The sequence below is a fragment of the Sturnira hondurensis genome, unplaced genomic scaffold (genome assembly GCF_014824575.4).
Source record: "Sturnira hondurensis isolate 20B ecotype Veracruz unplaced genomic scaffold, ASM1482457v3 Scaffold0000167, whole genome shotgun sequence".
Classification (NCBI taxonomy): Eukaryota; Metazoa; Chordata; class Mammalia; order Chiroptera; family Phyllostomidae; genus Sturnira; species Sturnira hondurensis.
This window is the reverse complement of record NW_028072798.1, coordinates 2,634,035-2,654,388: the sequence shown is the minus strand read 5'-3', so window position 1 is coordinate 2,654,388 and position 20,354 is coordinate 2,634,035. Positions and strand designations below refer to the sequence as shown.

The 20,354-nt window shown below is 37.9% G+C and overlaps 1 protein-coding gene across 1 annotated transcript in view; it reads right to left on the bottom strand.

Annotated features, from left to right (window-relative positions):
* The window catches only part of OPRM1 (opioid receptor mu 1), a 31,745-nt gene extending 22,051 nt beyond the window's left edge, over positions 1-9,694 (bottom strand). The window contains exon 1 of the mRNA XM_037052918.1: positions 9,371-9,694. Coding sequence (XP_036908813.1) covers positions 9,371-9,666 — 296 coding nt within the window. The 5' untranslated portion in view covers positions 9,667-9,694. The remainder of the gene's footprint in view (positions 1-9,370) is intronic.
* Positions 9,695-20,354: the final 10,660 nt, after the last annotated feature.

Sequence of the window (20,354 nt, the reverse complement as noted above, 5' to 3'; positions counted from 1 at the left end):
TACTGTTTATATTTAAATTATAAGAGTAACAGTCTATTCCCTGTTCAAAGTTTGCATATAGATGTGTGTGTGTGTGTGCGTGTGTGTGTGTAGAGAGAGAGAGAGAGAGAATGTGTGTGTGTTTGAATTCATCATTTGCTGATGTCAGTCCACTGGCACAGCTCAGTTTTCCTGTCTCAAGTCATAAAGGCTCAATGTACATAAACGAAGCAGTGAATGAAGGGATTGTCTCACTCAGGATTTACATTTGAAGAATCTGAGGCAACTTTGAAATGCTGAACACTCCAAATTACACAATTTTACACAAACATACGGTCCTGGTGCTGCGCTTGGAAAGTCTGAATTTCTCAGCTGTCACAGAAAGAGCTGTGGGTCAAGGCTTCAAGGATCGCCGAGTGATGTTTTGTGAAGCCAGGGGAAAATGACAGATTTTAAAAACAGTATTAGCAAATATTAAGGCTTCAAAAATGTCTTATTGTTGTACATTATTCATTGTAATGAGTTTATCTTTTCCTGATGACTAAAACAATTTGATTTTAATTAAGCCTAAAGTGGAATACCAGAAGATGTAACATTTTCTACTTCCATGTGGAAGGTCCTCTAAGATGGTCAAAATCCCAAAGTAAACATCAACCAGCATTTGTCATGTGAATGATATTGTGAAATAAAAACCAATGATTTCTTACATCCCATTTAGAAGTAGAAAAATAATTTCTTGATTATGTTTATGAACATAAAGCTTATGTAGCAATTGCTGAAAAATCCTGAATATTATATTTACGTATTAATAAAATATTAATTAGCTTGGGAAACAGAGAAATATTTATAATAATTTTAACACATATTGGGAGATAAGTGAAAAGGATTAAGGAAAGTTAATAGCTTCAGTTTCTGTTTGTTTTTGTCTGTTTGTGGTTTTGTTTGACATCTTATTTCTGTCCTTGACTGATCTGCTGGAAGTAGAACAACTCTGGGCAAATAATAAAGCTAAGTGTATTAACATTAATGTAAGATATAAATATTTAATATATATACTTTGATGAATATGTTTAAAGAGTATATGTGTGTGTATATATATATGTGTGTGTGTGTATCCATATATATATCCTCCCCTGAGGCTTATTGATATTAGAGAGGGGGGTAAGAAAGGAGAAAGACAGGGAGAGAAACCTCAAGGTGGGAGAGAAACCTTGATCAGTTGCCTTTCAATGGGGGGCTGCACCTCAAACCTAGGCATGTGTTTGGACCAGGAACTGGAACTGTAACCTTTTCGTTTACGTGATGATGCTCCAATCAACTGAGCCACACCAGTTAGGGCAAAGATAATATTTGGTTTGGGGAAACACATGTGAAAAAAAAGTTTGAAAAAATGCATGTGAACAATGACTGTCAAATTTATCATAGTGACAGTATTTGGACAGGGAATATGGAGAATAGAGAAGGCTTCTTTAGGACGGCTGGTCAAGATGGAGGCAGAGGTGGACACCCTTCACCTCCTTGTGCAACCACAGAGTGAATTACAGCTAAACAGTCAAAACAAATAACACCCAGAATTGCCAGAAAATCGAACTGTGTGGAAGTCCAACAGCCACGGATTTACAAAAGCCACATTCATCTGGATGTGTGGGAGGGTGGAAATGTGGAGACACGTGGAGAGGCGAGGAGACACACGTGGTATGGCACGGAGAGGCAGCAATGGCAGACCAGGTGGTCCCGTAGTCCTGTGTGGTGGGTAAAAACCAGGGGGGATATCTTGGGAGTGAGTCACCCCAGCCCCAGGCCAGACCACACAGGCCAGTTTTCCAGCTCTGGGCAAATAAATCCCCATAACTTCTGCCCATAAAATCCAGTGGGAGTTGGGGCAGTGGAAAAAAACTGTTGGATTTTCAGGAGACAGTTTTGAAGTCCTGCACAGTCTTAAAACATGTGCAAACCCACCCACTCTAGGATTCAACACCACGGGAACAGCTGGAAGGGTCCCCATCTCATATGGGAAGTGGGGAAAGTGACTGAAATGGGACAAGTGCTGGGCAAACCTCTAGAAGCCAGGCAGTGACACTGTCTCCTCTCTGAGCCCTCCCCCTACACAGAGCCACAAGTGGCCAGGCAGGTTGTTCTTCTGCCCTGGTGATTACCTAAGGCTGCACCCCACACAACTTACAGGCACCTTTTCTAATAGGTCATGTTACTAAGACAGGGAGTCAAAGCAACTCTACCTCATACACAGAAACAAACACCGGGAGGTTGCCAAACTGGAGAGATGAAGAAATATGGCCCAAGTGAAAGAACAGAACAAAACCCCAGAAAAAGGACTAAACAAAATGGAGATAACCAACCTATCAGATGCAGAGTTCAAAACACTGTTGATCAGGATGCTTAAAGAACTCATTGAGCATGGCAACACATAAAGGAAGAAATGAAGACTGCATGAAGTAAAATAAAGAAAAATGTACAGGGACCCAACAATGAAGGGGAGGAAGTGGGATTCAAATCAATGACATGGAACATAAGGAATAAATAAGCATTCAACCAGAACAGCAAGAAGAAATAAGAATTCAAAAAAAAATAAGGATAGTAAGAAGAAGCCCCTGGGACATCTCCGAATATACCAGCATCTGAACCATAGGGATGCCAGAGGAGAAGAGGAAGAGCAAGAACTTGAAAACCTATTTGAAAAAAATAATGAAAGAACTTCCTTAGTTTGCTGAAGAAAACAGAGATATAAGTCCAGGAAGCACAGAGAGTCCCAAACAAGTTGGACCCCTCTAAGATACATCATAATTAATACGCTAAAGGTCAAAGATAAAGAGAGAATCTTAAAAGCAGCAAGAGCAAAAGCAGAGAGTTACCTACAAAGGAGTTCCCATAAGACTATGAGCTGATTTCTCAAATGAAATTCTGCAGGCAAGAAGTATTCAAAGCGATGAAAAGCAAGAACCTACAACCTAGACGACTCTATCCAGCAAGCTTATTTAGAATGGAAGGGCAGATAAAGTACTTTCCAGGCAAGATAAAGCTAAAGGAGCTCATCAAGCTCGCCAAGCTACTATTACATGAAATGTTAGGGAGACTTATTTAAGGAAAAGAAGACTAAAATTATGAACATTAAAATGGCAACAAATTCACAACTATCCACGATAATCCAGAAGAACAAACTAAGCAAATAACCAGAACAAGAACAGAATCATAGATCATTTGGAGTATTATCAGCTCGATTGGGGAAGGAGGAGAATGAGGGAAAAGGTACAGGGATTAAGAAACATAATTGGCAGGTACAAAAGAGACAGGAAGATGTTAAGAGTAATATAATAAATGGAGAAACCAAAGAACTTATATGCACAACCCATGGACATGAACTAAGGGGGGTTTGCTGTAGGAAGGTGGGCTCTCAGGTCAGGAATGGTATGGGGGGAAATTGGGAAAACTTTAATAGCATAATCAATAAAATATATTTTAAAAAGAAGGCTTCTTAAATATTATAAATCATATATTTATATATTGTTATGTAATTATCTGTTACATATTACATATGTATATACAAACAATATTATACAAAGTCTCTCTAAAACATGTCCAACCATTTAATATGAAAAATAGAGACACTTATCAAAGACATACAATTCAAGAAACATTGTACATAGGACAATGGCACCTAAGTCCCCTTCAATGTAGGCACCTTGGGACCTCACCCAGTTCTCCCAATCACCATTAGCTGCCCTGTTGTATTTTCCTGAATCTCACTGATGGCCTGAAATCCCTTTCCTTTCAAAGGTGATTTCAGTTTTGGGAAAAGTCAGAAGTTGCAGGAAACCAAATCTGGGCTGTAGGGTGGCTGTCACCAGGGTGATCTGATGTTTTGCCAAAAACCTCTGCACAAGATGTCATGCATGGGCAGGTGTGTTGTGATGAAGCTGACAGTCACCAGCTGCACATAGCTGTGGCTTTCTGAATTATCTGAATAGTGTCCTCAGAGGAATGTTCAAGCTTAATGCAAAATTTGAGGCAGATTTATTGCTGTATTTTTTCAGTCATTCTGAATGCCGTGGCCACACAGTACACATGCTCACTCTATGACATCTATCACCCCTACCAACCCGTACAGTGAAGTTGTCATTGTTCATGCACATACATTCCAGGCCACTCTCCTTGGCTGCCAGGTTACATTGATGACACGTAAACCATTCTTATGATATTAACAATGGCTGGACTTTTCAGGACAGACCTTGTATATTGTTATGCTATATATTGCTTTGGCTGAAAAGTTTGTTTTTTTAAAAAAATGTTTTCATTAGGTGGCTCTAATAGCACTTACATGTCTTTAACTTCATTTGAAATACTTTTGTTAGGTTGTATTGTGATAGCTGTTGTATCAGCATGCATTTAAAGAAAAACTTATCAAAATTGGTGTAGCCATTTTAATATTGAAAATGGACAAAAATACACATTTTCAGCATATTATGCTTTATTATTTCAAGCAGGGTAAAAATGCAACTGAAATGAAAAATAAAGACCAAGTTCTGCAGTGTATAGAGAAGGTGCTGTGTCTTGTTGAACATGTCAAAATCACTCATGGACACGGACAATGGAGAAGGGAGTGACTGTGGGCAAGGGGGGTGGACTGGGTAAAGGAAGACAAAAGAGAAATAATTGGGACAACTGTAATAGCAAAAACAATAAAAAAGAAATAAAAAGTGTAGTTTGTGAGATTTCATGCTGAAGGATTCTTACTGGATGATGCTCTGTGGTCAGGTGACTCGTGATCACACTGGTCAAACCAATGGTGATCACACCGAGACATTGAGAACGACCAACGTTCTACCATGCGGGAGATGGCCAACACACTCAAAATATCCGAATCAATAAAGTTATTAGTTAAAATGAAAACGTGTCCTCTATTTCACAGAAAAAAACTAAATAAACTTTTTGGCTTACTCAATATATTGTATATTACAAAAGGACATATGAGTGTGTGTGTATACATATATAAGTTGGGATATAATTATATCCTACTTATAAATATCAAGTTTTAAAGATGAAGAGTCTCCTATTATTCTCTAAAAATTTCTTTGTGCTGGGAATACTTCATAAAATATAAGATACCTCATTCTTTCAAAAAAGAGAGAAGGAAAAGAAACTCAATAACTCTGTAAAAATGACAAAGGCACTTTTTTCAATATGAGAAGTTAAAAGCAATTTAGTGTTCTCAGGACAGGCTGAGGAAGAGTTGTTCCCAGCAGCATTAGCAACTGTATTGTAGTGAGCAGTTAAAGTTTAAATTGTAATAGTTGATACTAGAAGCTCTCTACTAAGAAGTAGTAGGTATCCCATTAAATTTTTGTTTTGATGGTAGGCCAGTATGTTCAGAACAGAATTTTATTTAGTAGTTATTTTTCATTTATATCCACCCCCTAACTTGGCTTTTTTATAAGTATTTAAGTTTCTAAATGAACTATTAACCTTTTATGTTTTATAAAAATCACTAGTGACCATATTCAGTGACATATGCATTCAAATTAATCATATGTATATACAAATACATACATATCCTTAAACTAAATAAAATTACTACTTCTTATTTTCTCAGCTACTTGTATCTGAATTGAGTGAAAAATTTGTACTTCTGTTTCAATCAGGTATGACTGATCATTTTGTAGCTTAAACCTGAATCAAAGATTTAGTATATATAGCAAGTATAAGTTCATTGAACTCGATTTAAAATCAAAAATATTTTTTAGTGAAAGAAAAATTACAATAACATCATGCATATATTTAAGTACTCTTCTCTGTTAACTAGTCATATAAAGAGTTCATCTAGTCAAATTTAGAACCAATCTTAAAAATGAAAGCAATTTCATGTGGTGCTCTTTTTTAGAGCTTCCAGAGAGATGTAACGCTTTTTAACTCCTACTTTTTCTCCAACAGTGTCTGCATACCATGGCCGTGACTCCATGATCAAATCATTTTGGAAAAAAAATCTCACAAAATAAGCACACGTAGGACTACATCAGTTTTACCATTATGGTTAATTCTATACTTTAATTAGATATTTTCAATAAATGAAACACTCCTGGTAACTATAACTTTGTGTATTATTTGGCTTGTTTAAATATTCCTGATGATAATATACTCTCATCCCATTGTAAATGATTGCTATATCCAATAATATTTTTATCACCATGTTTCCCAGAATCTTTGCAGTAGCTTTTATAATATTGTCCTGCAAAATTTTTTCTTTAAAACAAATCAAAACAAAAAAAACCTTTCAGGTGATGAATAGTTATAATATTCCACCATTTAACATTTTGATTTGAACTCTGTAGGTCAAATGACACTATCTTTTTTTCATTTTTTAATATATTTTATTGATTATGCTATTACAGTTGCCCCATTCCCCGCCCCCCTTTATTCCTCTCCTCCCTGTATACCCCCTCCCACCTGCATCCCCGGCCCTTTAGTTCATGCCATGGGTTGTGCATGTAAGTTCTTTGGCTTCTGCCTTTTTTCCTTCCTTATGTTTCTTTGAACAGCACCAGATAAGAATCCTACTTGTTCTACTGTTTTAAAATATTGACAAAATGATGATGGTGAAGTTGAGACACAGAACAGAAAAGCATTAATTATGGCACCTGAATTTCCAGTCATTTTTGTACTAAATTATTCTAATGAATATTGCCTTAATCTGGTTAGAAAACTGTAACTACTCCACCATTTAAAAGTACCTACTGAATTTTAAATAATAACAGGAAGTGAGCATTTTATCTCAACTTTAAAAGATGCAGCATTATACTCATATTTTTCAAACAATTTCATAAAATTTATTGGAATGACATTGGTTAATAAGGTTATGTTTCAAGTATACAATTCTACGGTACATTATCCATGTATCTCATTGTGTGCTCACTGGACCACAAAAGGTCTAGTCTCCTTCCATCACCATATATTTGACCTCCCTTAGCCTCATCTTTTTAAAAGGGATAATAATATCCCTGAAATGATCATTTTGTGGAGAAAACACCACAGCCTGGAAACAGTCCAGTTGAATACCCTCAGCTAAACAGACATACTTTCTGCAGTTCCCAGTTACTTTCCTCCTCACTTCATCCATCTCTGAAACGTCTTTTTTTTTCCGTTCCACAGTGAGACTCTCAGGGGGTTACCGGACCTTGGATTAAATACTTGACTTGCCACAGGTTGGTGTTTGGGGGGACCTTTGAAATCCTACTGGCATTTTGGTAGAACTTTCAGTACAGAGAAGGAAAGCACAATAACTTGTTCTCAGTGAGCTAAAATGTCACCATCATTTTCCAAGTCATTAAGAGGTCAGAGGCAATCCTTTTAAGACAAAGTCACCAAACCAGAAATCTGTTAAACTCTAGAATAAGACCAACTTGCTTACTTCACAGCCAGGTGATGCTCTATTGGCTGTCTCCTTAGTGAAAAGCATAAACTGGAGGCGAGAAAAATGATGCAGGAAAACACAAGAAAACCAATGAAGGAAAAGAAGTATAATATTTTAGACAGCAGAATTTCTAGAGGCTTTGGTAATTTCTCCTTGTCCTCTATCCTGCAGAATTCCAGAGACAAATATGGGGAAATTTATTATTTCCACATCACTACTGCTCACTTAACCTACTATGTCAATCTTTTATATAATTAACCAAAATCATGCTTTGCCACTCTAATGAACAGAAAATTATACTGGCCAAACAGATTCAGTGGTACTGAACTGGTAAACTGTCTGTCCTTGGAGAGATCATGTTTTCTGTGCCTCAGATGACTCACCTAGCCTAGATAATCTCTAGGGTCCCTTCCAGTCCTATAAGCTTCTGATTCCATGACTTTTCTTAGGAAAATGGGAAACATATCCTCTTCATGAGGTAGACCTTTAATTATGATTTTATTATCATAACTTCAACATGAGACAGGTTTTATCTTTGACACAAATCTTTGTATTAGACTACATGAGTAAATAAAATGTTTATAATAACAAAATTTTAAAAAGTCCATGTCCATAAAAATGAATTCTTCCATTGATTGTCTTCCTGCATTATCTTCTGTTGTTAGCTTTCTTCTCAATAGATGGTGCTGTTTTGTCAGAGACACTACTTATCTTACGCTTCATCAAAAGATCAGGGATATTAGCATTACTCTTTAATAATCATTAAAGGAATCAGATTTATAAGTGTAAAGCATTGATTACAAGCTACATGCAGTACATAGATAATGAAAGCAAAATGAGTAAAAGAAATTGTTAAGTGATTAAAAATTCCTCCTAAAATCTGCAATATTTGCTGAATAGATGAAGCAAATATTGTAGCTAAACACAAAAATTTCATGTTCACTACATACATAGGACCAATAGAACCTCTAGTAGGAAGAACATCTTAAATCAGGGACCATTTGAACATGTTTAATTCTTTATTGACTCTAACAGGAGTGACAGTATGGTAGTCCAGATTAACCTGGAGGATTTGAGTACACCCATCAACACTAACACGATCTACAGCAATCCCAACTCTTGTGGAGAGCCGGCACACTCTTTACCAAGTAAAACTGGAGCACCCAGGAAACAGAAAATGGGCCGCAAACACCTTTAAAAGAATTTCCCTGGATAAAGACACTATTTACTTTTTAAGAACAATCATTACAATTTCCTAGATAACAGTTTGATGATGCTTAGAGGCGCGTCTACCTGGTCCCCCCTTTGGAGGCAGTGCAACAGTGCCTGCACCTCTTCTGAACCCATTTCAGTTTGTGACGCCCCTGGCTGATCCACAGCTGCTCACCAAAAACGGGCCCAGGCCACACAACGGTCATATTTGTTACAACAAAGCAACACGGTGAAGAGACACGCAGGCGAACATCCTTTAGGAGTGTGGCCACAGGGCGGTAGGAGTGGGGTATGGCCAGGAAAGAGGAGGGTGGGGACCTCGTACAGCAAGTGCACGGAAAACAGCGGGAACACAAAAAGTTGCTAAGGTTCGTCTCTGAAAAGGACTGAGAAGGAGACTTGGCCTGGTCCCCCAGTTAGAGGAGATAAACTAGGTTCTTTCCCCATTATTCGCAAATTACTGTTTCCATAGCTTCTGCCAAAGGGGCTGTGGAGTTGTGCCCACGGCCCTTTCGGCGCAGTATAAGGGAGCTCTAAGAGAAATTCCCCCCCCCACCCCCCCCCGCCCCCGAGCTTTCGAGCTTTTACCAAAGCAACTTCTCGTTTCTGAAATTTTGGATTCTACTTCACCCGTGCGGGGAGGAGGGAAGGAATAGAAAAGTAGGATTTCGCCGAACACTGTGCCTGGCGGCTCAGGCGCCCCTTTGCGCCGCTGTTAGCCACCGACGCGCCCGCTGGGAGCCCCGGCGCCTTTCTTACCTGACAATCACATACATGACCAGGAAGTTTCCGAAGAGACCCACGACGCACACGACGGAGTAGAGGGCCATGATGGTGACGGCCGTGATCACGGAAGGGCTGCTGCTCGAAGGGCACAGGCTGTCGCCCCCGCCCAGCTCCGTGCGGTTCGGACCGCACGGGTCGGACAGGTTACCATCCAAGAGGGACAAGTTGACCCAGGAACCGGGGCTCGGGGCTGCGGCCGTGCAACTTGGCGAGCGCGCCAAGGGATCCGCGCAGCCGCTGGCATTCCCGGCGCCGGGGCCGCTGTCCATGGTGCTAGCGGCCGGTAGGACAGGCAGGGAGGTAAGTGCGAGCGCACCGACTTTTCAGGCTCCGTGCGTCTCAGCCGCTTCCTCCCGCCGCTGCCAGGGCTCCGGCTGCTCTGACAGAGCCCACCCCTGGCGGATCCGGACGGGAGCGTCAGGCAGAGGGGGAGCCCGGAGCATCTGACGTTATCCTCTGCTTGCAGCCCCCTCCCACCCCAGTAGTACAGAGACTGGTCCCCCACCCCACACCGCTAGGGGCCGAGGAGGGAGGGCAGTGCAGGACGCAGAGGCTGGAGGGGAGGGACGGGAGAGAAGGGGTGGATTTTGCGCAAAACGATCCTACGAGTTGTTCTCCCGCCCTTCCTCGGCACTCCTCTGTGCAAACACCTCTAAGGAGGAGCAGAACGAAGAAGGGAGTTGAGAGAAAGGGTGGGCAGTGAGACAACCAGAGAGTTAGTTTTTGACACCAGAAACGCGTAAGAAAGAGGGCTGACATCAGTCTGTGTTTCCAGCACAGATTTCTTTGTATTTAATGTGACGGGGCATTGGCCCCAGGCAACTCGAGCGACCCCTACAACCCAACCGCTTAGGTCCCTCCTGCTTTCCGCAGTCATTTGAGGCCGAGGACATCAATTCCTGTTCGTTAGTCTTCCTTCCCACACATCCAGGAAAAGACAACTGTGTTTTGCATGTCACAAATGGAAATTTACAACCCTTCACACCTGCCTGAAACGACAGTGATCTTTTCTCCGAAAAAGAAATGAGGAACGTATCAACTTTCGTGGATGGAACCTATTAATTTTACCCTCTAGTTCCTAGCTTTCTCCTAGTGTGGAGCTCCGGTTGCATCTGGTTTCTGTCCTTCGGGCAAGAGGCACCCAAAACGAGTTTGCAGAAATCAGGCGTTGGTTGTGGCATCCAGGAAAGTCAGCCAACAGTGATGGGTAACCTCCACATCTTAAATCTCACAGATCCATTCGAAATGATGGATTATCCGTCTTCTCTGCAGACTTCTCGCATGCAAATGTGCTTCTCAGGAAAATGGTGTCAAAAAACCAAACAGCATTTGCATGAACTCGGTCTGTTTTCTTGTGCAGAGATTTCAGGAAGAGCCTCGAAGGTTATCTTAACTGCAGTGGCCCACACAAGTTGAAAGAATATTGATATATTTTAAAATATAATACCTAATTTCCACGTACATAAACACTTCTATTTTAGAAATAAATGTGTAAATCAATCCAATTAGACTATTTTGGGGGGGTAAAATTAATACTAATTCCGAGGTAGTTCTCATTTTTATACATGTGTATATTTGTGTATGTATACATGTTTTAACAGTAAGCACTAAATGCCCCCAATGGGTTGTAGGAAGTTACACTCTCGGGGATCAGAGAGTGGGGTAGGTTAGGAAGTTTGGAAGGAACGTTTAATCCTAATATTATTTTTATCATTTTTTAAAAAACAGATAATTCATAAGTAAAAACACCTTACCAAATTTTGTCCTATGAAATAATGTATCAGTTCACTCACACTGAGCTGAAATCTGTCTGCCATTGTTGGGTTTCTTGAGGACACAGAACCCCAGTCTAAATGTACATCCTGTGAACAACAAATGGGTGCAATATAACAAGACCTGGCCTTGGAGTCCAATCATTTCGTGAATCTTAGATTTGAAACTTTTTAGCTGTATGAGTTTGGATGCGTTACATTACTTCACTGAGTGACAGTTTTCTTACAGTTAAAAAAATGTTGATAATACCTCACATGTCGGTTAGGATTAAATGAGATAATGCAATAGTAGTTGTTTAGTAAATGACAAACATTATTATTACATATTATGTATTTGAAAATAATGCAGTAGTTTTTTCTTCAAGTTAAACATTAGCTTCCTTGGACTGTTCCTTTTTTTAAATGATTTTATTTATTTATTTTTAGAGAGAGGGGAAGGTAAGGAGAAAGAGAGGGAGAGAAACATCAATGTGTGGTTGCCTCTTGCACACCCCATACTGGGGACCTGGCCTGTAACCCAGGCATCTGCCCTGACTAGGAATTGAACTATCAGCCCTTTGGCTCATAGGCCTGTGCTCAATCCACTGAGGTACACCAGCCAGGGCCTTTTGACTGTTTTTTATAAGATATAGTTTTGGGTTTTTGTTCCAACAGTCTTGTCTTTTTTTTGTCTCTTGTTCATATTATAGTTGTCTATCTGCTCCTAAATTATGATTCCAGGGGTAAAAATAGCTGTTCGATCGGACGCATAAAAACTGAGCAAGACCGTAAACTTCTTTCCACCAATATAACTATTGGAAGGTCGCATCACCCCCTGTTTAAAGTTACATTGGTCTCTTGACTCTTCCTCAGACGTAGTATTGACAAAATTCCCTAAACATGACCCAAGTTGGTTTGACAAGCACTTATTAAAGATCTACTCTGGACCAGGTGCTGGAATTAAAAACGATAGCCGCAATTGTTTTTGAAGAAAGGAGCTTACTTCTTATACGTGACGAGTCACGTTTTCCTTGTCCTATAAACATATGGTTGTTTTAAAGGGATCTCAGTGCAACGGCATAGGTTTTTTATTTTAATATTATACCTTGTTAGATGCAGTTCCTGATTGAAATCTAATGAAATCTCTTGGCCTAGCGATTGTCATCTTTTGTACACATGCTTCCTGCTTCGTGTGTCTTACTTACCTTCCCAGCTGTACATACTCTGAGGTTCCTGAGGGCTGGCCTGCTCACGACATAGTGCTTAATACACAGTGGACTCCCTTCCTTTTGCTCTCTGTATGTATGATATAATATTTTAATTTAATTGAAAAATAATTAGCGTACTTTTTACAAGAGCCATGGACTGAATATTTGTGTCTCTCCGAAAGACATGTGTTGAAATTCTAACTTCCAATATGATAGCATCAGGAGATGGGGTCCTGGGGGAGTAATTAGGTCACGAAGGTAGGGATTTCATGAGTGGGATGATTGTCTTTATAAAAGAAACTCCAGAAAACTCCTAGCTATCTTTCCACCAAGGGTGCAATCATCAGACAGCCGTCTGCGAGCCAGAAGAGAGCCCATGCCAGAACCTGACCGTGCTGGCGCTGGGATGTCAGACTTCCAACCTCCCGACTAGGAGAAAGAAATTTCTGTTGCTTATAAGTCACTCAGTTTATGGTACTTTGTTGTAGCAGCACAGGCTGACTAAGATAGTAACATCATCTAAATTAATCTGGGTGATCTTAAAAAACAAAACACTTTTATGGATACTTTAATGATAACACTTAAAAAAACCTTTGTATATTCTGCTAATCAGCCAGGACTTAAATGTACAGACAAGTAGACTGGCCTTGTGATTTTTCTTCTGGAATTAGTCAACAAGCAACCCAATTCCTACTGTACTTCTCTGGAAACATTATTTGTTTTTTTATTCTATTTTGTTAAAAAATATTATTGTGGGCATTAATATTATTATTAGGCATTTGAACTTTGTGCTTCAATTATATATTTTGAACTGAAATTTGATGTTTTCTATTTCTATTATTCTTTCTTAAGTTTCATTAAGGGTAACTATTTTAAATGCAGGATTTTCTGAACACTGTTGAAACTATTCCCTTAAATTGTACTAATATCTGTATCTCAGTATCTCACACCTGTTCAATATAGAATTTGGGAATATGCAGAACAAGTTTAATTTCCCTTTCAAATATCTTAAGACAGCCTTAGGAAGCCCAGGGAAGAGCTATGAAGGAATAAACAACTTATACCACTTAGTATATTATACAAGACCTCAAATTCTAGCTTCCATTCTAGTTGCCATATAGGATGTTCTCTCTTTCCATAATTGCACATTTTCTACTAGAGTGATCTCAAGTCTGCTGTGAAGTCTGAGGTCTCTTGTGAAAGGAGGCGAGCTAACTGTCAGTACCTGAGTCAACTTACTACAAGCCTAGCTATTTTAGGTAATGTGGATTCTAATCAAATGACATTTAATTTTCTTTATGTATTATTTGCATAATAGAAATCTCTGCCTTTGTGCAGAGAGTTCTCGCTTAACAGAGATTTTCTATTTGAAAAAAGAAAAGCTGATATGTCAGTCAATATTTAACATTGATATTAAGTCCATGCCATACTTTTTTTCAAAATAATACTTGCTGCAAAGAAATGCTTGTAGTAATAGCTAGCACAGATCTAGGCAAATGCTAAAAGTTAGTCCTTTTTCTTGAATTTCAAAATATGTTGATCTTAGTTATTCATGTAATTGCCATCATCCCACACTTATTTCAATAGCTTAGTTTTGATTTTGTTTTTGAGACTGCCTCTTAATGGAACACATTACTAACAGGTATTAATGTAGACTATAGACATAAACACTATGCATGAAACTATTACAATGGTTTCAAGTTCAGGAAAAAAGGGGATATCCAAGAACATATTATGTGTTTGTTTGCAAATATTTTCTGTTATTAACATCTAAATTTATATAACTAATGAAAATATAAACAAATTAGGATATAAAATTAGCCTTGATCACTGTATTGTTGCATAAAATCCAGAGAATTGGAACAGCTACCCTTATTTATAAGGTAAAAATAAAACAAAATAAAAAGAGAGAAATTTTACAACTACCTCAACCTGATAATTGTGAAAGCAAGACATCTGGGATAGAGTGGGCATAAGCCCTGAATTTTTTTAAAGCAACTCAAAATCTATGACCTGCTATTTCCTTCCTTGTGATATATGTATGCATGTATGTATATGTATGTATGTATATATATATATATATATATACTGATACTTGGTTTTATCTTCTGTAAAATAAAGATATAGGAATTAACTTCAAAGGAGCTTGGTGGGACTACTTTATGTAAAAAAGAATTTATCCTTTGCCTTTAGCTTTGTATATCTTGTTGTATGTGGCCTGGAGATTAAGAAGAAGAATTATTGGAAGTATTACATTATATTTCATACTGGTAGAATGGACCTTAAAGGACTTGAGTCTCTTAAGGGCTGGATGGCAGTATCTAAGACTCTGACTCAACTCTTTTGAATAATTCATCCAAGGGCTAGTTTAAGTGATTCACAGAGCTAAATATTTTCTTAAAATCTGGAACCTCATTTCTATTTGGGTCTTTCTGTTCAATTTCAGTTTCAGATAACTGTCATTACTCTAATATAGTCTCTTATGACTTTCTATTTGGGCAAAGATCTGTCATATTTTTCAGTCTTAAGATGATACTTTTAAAAATTATTGAGAATTCAAAAATCTTTTATTTTTGAGGGTTACATTTATAACAGTTTATCACACTAGAAATAAAAAATAAAAAACATTTCTTTATCAATTCATTTCAAATAACAACATTAAACTTATTGCATGTAAGCATAATTTTTTTGAAAAAAACCTTCATTTTTTCAAGTTGAAAAATTTTAGTGAGGAGAGTGGCATTGCTTCACACCATGTAACTGATTTTAATGTTTAGTGTGACAATGTGGACTGGCATAGTAATGGAATATAGCAGGTCTTTTGTAAACATTTTGGTAGCAACTGATTGCCAGGAAAGCAGCAAAGACCAGATAGTTAGATGCACTCTAGATATAGAACAAAGGGTCTCGGAACTTAATGCACTTGTGTGAGACAATTGACTGGCCATTGCTTTCCTTAAGAAGCTTTAGTAAAAAGATTTTTACTAAATATTTTATATTAAAATGAAGAGGTTGTATTTTTATTTTATTTATTTATAATTTGTTACAAACTGAATTTGTTGGCAGTGACATTGATAATAAAATTATAAGTTTAGGTGCACAGTTCTATAATACATCATCTGCATATTGTATTGTCTTTACTACCCCAAGTCAAGTCTCCTGCCATCACCATTTATTCCCCCTTTACCCTCCCTCCTTACCTTCCTACACATACCCTTTCCTCTGACAGTTCCATACTGTTGTTTGTGTCCATGAGTCTTTCTTTATTTTATTTCTCTTTGTTTAATTCCTTCACCATTCCCACCCAGACCCCAATGCTCTTACCTCTGACAGCTGTTAGTCAGACTCATGGATACAAAAGAGGCTGTGTTTTTGACAAAAGATTAAAGAGACAATATCCTGACTTGTGTGGCTCAGTTTATTGAATCCTGGCCTGCCAACCAGAAGGTTGCCAGTTTGATTCCCATCAGGACACTTGCCTGGGTTGTGGCCCAGGTCCCCAGTAGGGGGCGCACAAGAGGCAACCGCACATCGATGTTTCCCTCCCTCCCTTTGCCTCTGTCTAATAATAAATAAATATATTTTTAAAAGATGAAAGAGACAAGCCAGTTAGTGAAAGACAAACACCATATGATCTCACCTATAAGAGGAATCTAATGAACAAAATAAACTTACAAACAAAATAGAACCACAGGCATGGGAACATGGAACAGACTGATAGTGATCAGAAGTGAGCAGAGGGGGATAATGGTGTAGAGAAGGGGAAGGGACTAGGTAAAGAGCATGTATGAATGACCCCTGGACATGGAGGACAGAGTGGGAATTGACTGTGGGAATGGAAGGTGGGTTGAGTGGAGGAAGGCAAGAAGGGAAAATGGGACTGTAATAGAATAACTATAAAAAGATCTTTAAAAAATAGAGACATAAACTCCTACTTGTAGAATTTTTATAGGATTAATAAGCTTCCATGTATTTTTTCTTTTGTTTTTTGCTGTTTTTCTCTGATTGATTTTAATATAAAATGAAAACAAATTTATGATAGCCTTAGCAGTAACTTACGTTTAGCTTCTGTGTGGGTATAAGTTTTACCCATTACATTGGACAATATGCTCTAGCTTTCCATTGCATCCATTTGCAGCTTTAGAAAGATGTATTAATATAAACTTGCCTTAGTTTTCTCTTGTCTGTGACTCTTTTTTCTATAGGAACAATAAAAGCAATGTGTACCATATGGTCTCACCTAAAAGTGGAACATAATCAGTAAAACATACAAGCAAGTAAAATGTAACTGGAGACACTGAAATGAAGAACAAACTGGAAGTAACCAGAAGGGAGGAGGAGGGGCGTTATGAGGAAAAAAAGGGAAAGAGTAGTCAAGGAAGATGTTTAATGGACACATGGACAAAGCCAAAGGGGAATAGGATTGAGGGTGGGAGGTGGGGAATGGGTGGGGTGGGAGGAATGGTGGGGGAAAATGGAGACGACTGTACTTGAACAATAAATATATATACATAAAAACAACAACACCAACAACAAAAATAAAAGCAATATGTATATTTTAAAAGTTGCTCTTAACTCTGGATCCTTCCCATCTTCATAATTTTTTCTCTTTTCAGTGTAGAATGCATTTGGGTGTAGGGCAATATCTATCACACCAATTGCTCCTCCAATCTCTCTTTACTTTCCAAATCCTATGGGGACAATATCCTTGAATTTTCTTTCCTAAAAACAAATTTGTTAGGGGGAAAGCTGAGTTCATGTCTTTGATTAATATCACTTAGTTGTCTTTTTGTTTTAGCTTATAGTTTTACTTCCCATTTCCCTAGGCATATAGCAAGACTTTAGATTCAAGAAAACTCTGACTTCCAAGCTCATTCTTGATAATATGCTATTAAAACTGTAATTTTAGAAGGACCATAGTCCTGTTTTGAATTTAAAAAGTTTTCTGAACCTAAAAATTCCAGTATACCAGGGTCTCCATAGTGCCTATTTATTTTATTTCCCTAAACAAATGTAAGAACCTCAAAAGCAAAAAACAAGATTTACTCTTCTTCACATACATATTCAAATATCTTCTTCTTAAATATAAATGGATGCATGACCACCTCCAGAAAGTTCTCAGCAGGGTACAATATACCAAGTGTTTCTTATATTTTTAAGGAAACTTACCTAAACATGAATATAAATGGAAATGTGTCTCTTAAAATATTTCCTAGTTGGAAGTCACAGAATTATAAATGGTAACCCATAATATTTCTAGAACAATCTTCTCTGAAACTGTGCTTCTTTGTAATTATTGACATGTTCTCCAATATAGCTGCAAGTGTGCCATTCTCCATTATTTGAGGGTAAAATTTATTTTCTGAAATAAAAAAGGTAAAATTTAGAACGAAGAGACTTGTATAATTTTATTTCAAGTTTAAAAAAGATAGCCTTAGAATATACCAAGGAATTTAAAAAAAACGATCAGTTTGTACATTTTTGAAGGCTATTTAAAGATTAGTTCTTGAAAAAGCAAGTATTTCTAAAAGTGCACAATCTCACAAAATTACCATTTTGAAAAACTAATTTCATTGAGATTATCACGTTCTAAAATGTTTAATTTTTTAAAAAAGAAACACTTAATTTTCTGTCATATTACATGCATACTAACTTAGAAAATACCTGTCTTATATACATTAAAGTATTTTAAGGGGAGATCAAGGCATAAAGGAGAATTTTTATTCATTTATTTTTTATTTTTTAAATTTTAAAGTTTTTATTGTTGTCCAAGTGCAGTCTCCATTTTCCCCACACAACTGTCTCCCATCCCCCCCATCCCCACCTCCTTTCCTCAATCCTACCCCCACTTAGTCCTTGTCCACGGGTCCTTTATACATGTTTCTTGATGACTCTTCCCCTTCTTTCCCCCATTGTGCCCCTACATGCATGAATTTATATTTGAGCTCAGTGAAGGCCCATGGATGGGACATAGAGTCCTGTATAAAAAGAAAAAGAAGCTAGACGCTGGACTAGATAATATGATAATATTGTCAAATAGGTGGTGATATAATGAAAAAATTGGGGGAGAGAAATTACATGTTCAGAAAGAAAGAAAAGGGATATTAATGGTGTGGAGGTGGTGTGTGTGGAAGAGCAGCTTTATGCTGGATCTAAGGAAGAAAGACCGTGCACTCAAATAGAAATGTCTTCTTTTCCCAAGGATATGTGAAACCTGAAGAGAAAGGTTAGGCATTGTAGTATGTTGGGGACTTAAGTACTCATTACTGGGCCTGAAGATTGGACAAGAAAATGATATTGTGCTTAGAAGAAAATGTAACCCTTTCTCCTGGGACAGTGTCAGTGACCTTATATATTTTTATGATTTATGAGAATTATAATAGGTTTTGGACTCTTATATTTTCAGTGAGAAGGATCAGAAAAGATAGGAAAGGGAACTGCTAGAGAACAATAGAAAATGAGAAAGGACATTGAACCCAGGGCTGTGTTCTTCACGGAGCAGAATTCTCTTCTATGTTTATATGTGGTTGCTAGCAGCTGAATGTTAAACAAAAGTCAGAACAAATTATCTTGTCTTTTTGTGGTTTCCTTTGGTCATGGCATGAATAACTGCGTTATTCCACGTGGTGACTACTTCAGTGCTTTGCACAAGGTGTATGATCATAAATATGGACTGTTCAATTGACTGATTGATTGACTGAGCAGTTAGTTGACTTGACTAAATGGTGTGAGTGAATGAATGACAAAGGACACAGCACAGCTATGTGATAAGATAGCTTTCCACTTAAGTAGTCTGATCTGATTTTCCAAACAACCCAGGTGTAGTGTGTTGAGTAGGAATTATTTTATTTCCATCTTACTAATGCAGAAACTGAAGTTCAAAGTATTTCAACAACTTAACAATGGTCATCTGTATGGAAAATAGTAGAATGGTGACTTGAGGAAGTTTGTTAGGAAGACACTATGATCCCTTCATTCTTCTTTCCTCAACCCCTTATCACATGTGAGTATGAATAAGATATTTTCTGTGAGCCCATTTTATGCCAGGCACAGTGTTGGGTGCTTCACTTAGAATAACTATATGAGATAGGCCCTATCATGAATTGCTCACTCCAGGTGAGTAAGCTGGGCTCTGTGAGAAGGTACAGTGAGTGACTTTGGAGATTATGAAGTAGCTACATTCTGACCATTGAGCTCATGTGCACCTATGCACCCATGATGGTAAAGTCTAGAGGTGATGCTGTAACCACCTGGGTTTATACACATGGCAGAACACACTATGACCATATCAAATGTTGGGTAGATATTAAGCCAATAAATAATATTAACATATTCATTGATTTAACAGATATTTATTGAGTGGTACTTATTGCCAGGCACTGGAGTCAGGTGCTAGATTAAAAGAGTGACCAAATCCTGCTTTAATGGAACTTACATGCCAGAGGGAGGAAGTGAAGGAGTTGGGGAGAGTAGAAGAGAAAGAGAGAGAGAGAATGCACAAATTAGCCTATGAAATAATGTCAGATGGTGGGCAGTAAAGGAATAGGAGAAAAAAAGAGTCAATTTTGTGTCAAAATAAGGTTGATAGTACAATGAGGACCCAAACTAAGGGGTATACTGAGATATTTGTATTTGTTTACTATATAAATGAGATCATAGCCATTAAGAGAATACACCCCAACCATATTTTCTTTGCATAATTATTAACTATTGGCTTTTTATTTCCAAAGAACTTTCTTTTGTTTGATAAACTGATCCCCAATGGCTTAAGTCTCCCCCAGGCTCAGTCTTTTCTGTCGAATCATAGTGCACCTTTCACAGAGAAAAACGCAGTCTGTGCCTACCATGTCCTGACACGTGCCAACGTATCTGTCCCATTTGACTAACTAAAAGTGATTTAATGTTATGTTACAAATGTTACTGGAATCTGGACTCGAAAATGACTTTAGTATAAAGTTTTCAAATTCAGTCCTGAAACTTACAATAGATATTTTATCA